The sequence below is a fragment of the Solanum stenotomum genome, chromosome 9 (genome assembly GCF_019186545.1).
Source record: "Solanum stenotomum isolate F172 chromosome 9, ASM1918654v1, whole genome shotgun sequence".
Taxonomy (NCBI): domain Eukaryota; kingdom Viridiplantae; phylum Streptophyta; class Magnoliopsida; order Solanales; family Solanaceae; genus Solanum; species Solanum stenotomum.
In genome coordinates, this window is record NC_064290.1 from 46,815,009 (window position 1) to 46,819,069 (window position 4,061).

Below are 4,061 nucleotides of genomic sequence, written 5' to 3' on the forward strand. Positions count from 1 at the left end.
TAATTTCAAGTTCAAGTTCTAAGTTCAAGTTCAAATTCTAAGTTCAAGTTCAAGTTCTAAGTTCAAATTCTAATTTCAAGTTCAAATTCTAAGTTTAACTTCAAATTCTAAGTTCAAGTTCAAGTTCAAGTTCGAAGTTCAAGTTCCAAGTTCAAGTTCAAGTTTTAAGTTCAAGTTCAAGTTCTAATTTCAAGTTCAAGTTCTAAGTTCAAGTTCAAATTCTAAGTTCTAGATTAATCTATATGCTTTTTACTGCAATTTGCAAAGCTTACGTTTTGAGAATAGCATTAGTTTACCGTGGAAAAGTATTGAAAAATGTTTTAATAAAAGCTTAGAGGGTAGTTTTGTCATTAGTTAATCTAATGCAAGTATTAAAATCCTTTGTATTACTAATACTTAGAGATTCATGATATTAGTAATACACTCCATAATATACAATAGAGTGTATAGCTAATGCTTGCATTAGTTATACATAGCATGACAAAGTGTACCAAACAATAACTAATACACAAAGTTAATACATGCATTATTTTTGCTAATACACTCTACCAAACGACCCCTAAAAGAGACATCTATGTTCTTCAAAATAGTCATAGCTAGTGATTTAGTACTATGACTTACATTAATTAAAAGTGATTCTTTTATGGTCGTTTTGGTCATATTATTGTTGTTTTCTAGTAGTGGATGTTGTTTACTAATGCATGTATTTTTTATTTTGCGAGATTCAAATTCGAGGACAATTTATTTTCAAAGAGAGAGGAATCAAAGAATCCATGGTGGCATACCTCCATTAAAGTTGATGAGTTCAATGAAGAGGTAATGATAGTTATTAAGTTAGTACTCAGTTATATTTAGAGGTTTCATAGGTATATAGCTAGTTATGCTTCAGTTTGACCTCTGTGTCCCTTATCAGTGATTTCAGTACTATGATTTACATTAGTGAAAAGTGTTTCATTTACAAGATTTCCCTTCGAATGCTTTTAAGCTATGTTTTCGTTCATGTCTAGATGGATGACATGTCTAATGCTATATCGTGGGTATGATCGGACCAACAATGGCATTCATGAGTATCGATCTTGCATAGAGTCTACGCTTGGGGCGTGATAAATACGCATGTATGTGGAGTCATGTAGTTATTATTCATTTTAGCTTAGCCTTGCATGATACTTTACACAATAAGTATTCATATAGAAAAACACCATAGTTCACATCAATTAATACTCATAGAAAAACATACAATACATTTATTCATCACGCAACGCTTGGCCAAAATAGTTGCATACATAAATCAGCCTTATTACATTGTTACACACATAAAATAGGTAGCTTCTTAATTATTTGTTTACATAGTCAAAGCCAAGCCATGAGACACTGAAAGATTTTTAGTAGTGGCAAGGTGAGTAGCAATAACAAGCATATTTTGCCCAGTAATATTTGTGACCCCATGGTTTATACTTCTTACAGATACCATATTTAGCTCCATAGTAGTGCTTGCAATGATAACTACATTTGTAAGAGTATTGGCAAGGTCCATTCCACTTGTCACTCTTTTTCCAACAGTATTTCCCTTCTGCCATTTGTATTTCTGCAAAAATGAGAAAATTGAAAAATCATGGTATGTACTTGAGATAGCAAATTTATCATAATTTCTAAACAAATTTTATTTCCTAAAAGCAATCAAATATTTTAAAATTTTGTAATTTTAAACAAATCATTATATAGCTATATAATCATGTTTGACTGGTCACAAAATTTAATAAGAAAAAAATATTTTAAAAATTTGTAACCTTAAACAAACCATTATATTTGGTATCTATAGTTTCATGTTGACTCACCAGTTGCAGCAACAAGGAAGAGGCAAAAGAGAAGGGCGAGAAAAGTAGTGTACTTTGCCATAGCTCTTATTTTCTGTGGATTTTTTTGGTGAGGAAACAAACAATTGAAATGGTTGTATTTATAGTGTGGAAAACTCATATTGTCAACTTAATTCTGTTTGATTTGTTCAAGGATTAGGTTGGATGTTTGCTTATTTAATTATAAGATGGATAATTAAAAGGACACATCAAGTACAAAGAATTAGTCCAGCACAATTAGCATTTATTTAATTGAAATGAATTTTGAATTGATCAAAGAGCCATTATTGAGTGATCGATAAAGTCTTCTACTAATTGATCAATTCTATATCTCCACAAATTGCTTTTATGAGGTCACCATTTATTTGTGTAAATGCATGGAGCTTTTCTGATATCAAACACTAAGTAAAGTTCATGAGTATATAAGAAGACAAATATTTACCTCAAAATCCAAACAAACTATCCTATAAGACGAAAAATTATCTTCCAGAGCTAACCGTGCTGACGAAATTCAAATTTGAGCAAGTTTTCCAAAAAAATTTGACCTAATTCAAATATTAGCCAAAAGTTAAAACGCTTAACGACACAAACTGAAAATAAGTCTCAAAACCCGAACCAACCATCCTATGAGACCAAAACTAAACTTATATGGCTAACCACGGTGACAAAATTTCAATTCGAGCATGATTACCAAAAATATTGACTAAAGTAAAATTTTGGTCAAAACATAAAAGTTAAAATGCCTAACGGCACAAACTAAAAATGGAAGCCTCAAAACCCGAACCCTCTATCTTATTACATCAAAAATGACCTTCCCTGCACACTTGCAAAATTCTCATCTGAGCACGTTTATCAAATATATTGACCAAAGTTAATATTTGGCCAAAATTTATAAGTTAAAACACCTAACGGCACACACTAAAAATGAAAGCCTCAAAATCCGAACCAACCATTCTTTTAGATAAAAAATGACCTTTGGAGTTAATTACGCTGACGAAATTCTCATCTGAGAACGTTCACAAAAATATTGACCAAAGTCAAATTTTGACAAAAACATAAGATTTAAAACACCTAACGGCACAAACAAAAAAGGGAAGCCTCAAAGCTTGAACTAACCTTCCTGTTAGATCAAAAATGACCTTTCAAAGCTAATGACACTTAAAGAGTTCTTATCTGAGCACGTTTACCAAAAATATTGACCAAAGTCAAGTTTTGGCTAAAATTTAAAAGTTAAAACACCTAACGATACAAACTGAATATGAAAACCTCAACACTAGATGTTGATTTACCAAAAAATTTAACTTCAATTGGTAAATTTACCAACTATTCAAATATAGGTTAGTAGTTAATAATTTACCAATAAATTTTAGCATAGTTGGTAATAGTTACTATTCAACTAAACATTCATATGTAATATTACCAACTAATAATTAATATGTTGGTAAATTTTACCAATGGATTAATGATCGGTTGGTATATTACCAACTATTTTAATGATGTTAGTAATTTGCTAACTACAATCTATATTCGTTGGCAAAATTTTCAACTAATTGGATATTGGGTGCAAGTTTACCAACAAATTACATTTCGTTACTAATTTACCAGCACATTTATATTTGGTTGGTAAATTTAGCAACACAATCTTGCCGTTGGTAAATGTTTGGTTAGTTATTCATTGGTAATATGTTAATAAATTATATAAACAATTTTTTGTCATATTTACTAACCGATATATACTTCGTTGGTAATATTAACAACAAAAGGTGTGTGTTAATAATATTTCCGTTGGTAATCCATTGATAGAATGTTGCTAAATTTGGCGCCATTTTTTCCCGCCGTATTTATCAACTAAAATACTTAGTTGGTAAGATTTTGGTTAGTAATCTGTTAGAATTTCGTTGTTAAGTTTTAAAATATAATTCTGTTAGAAATATGTTGGTAATTTGTTAGTAGAATACTAACCAACTTAAGTTGTTAGTAAAATATGTTGGTAATTTGGGATTTTTTTGTAGCTAGCTATTAATGAAGAGAATTCAAAAGGAAAAGGTTTGTTATTATATCTTGATTTTTCCCATATATATTGTAGGAAATTCATAATTCTTATTGGTATATAGGAGACCCTTTATTCTAATAGGTTTGAAAAAGAATATAGTGTCCCTCTAAGATTGGGAGGACCTTTTCTTTATAGGTTTGGGACTAGCTAGGATC

General features: G+C 30.2%; 1 protein-coding gene across 1 annotated transcript; it reads right to left on the bottom strand.

The window, feature by feature from the left end:
- Nucleotides 1-1,204: 1,204 nt before the first annotated feature.
- On the bottom strand, nucleotides 1,205-1,936 carry LOC125877912 (defensin D1-like). Its single transcript, XM_049559204.1, has 2 exons — nucleotides 1,836-1,936; nucleotides 1,205-1,585 (listed from the first exon to the last, which is right to left on the bottom strand). The coding sequence occupies exons 1-2, from the start codon at nucleotides 1,894-1,896 to the stop codon at nucleotides 1,383-1,385; spliced, it is 264 nt and encodes an 87-aa protein (XP_049415161.1). The 5' UTR covers nucleotides 1,897-1,936; the 3' UTR covers nucleotides 1,205-1,382.
- Between the last annotated feature and the right edge of the window lie 2,125 nt (nucleotides 1,937-4,061).

What these genes read in the sequence shown, in the direction of transcription:
- LOC125877912 (XM_049559204.1), bottom strand. Translation starts at nt 1,896, where the DNA reads ATGGCAAAGTACACTACTTTTCTCGCCCTTCTCTTTTGCCTCTTCCTT. An exon ending in CTTCCTTGTTGCTGCAACTG is followed by an intron (nt 1,586 to 1,835) that starts GTGAGTCAACAT and finishes TCATTTTTGCAG; the next exon opens with AAATACAAATGGCAGAAGGG.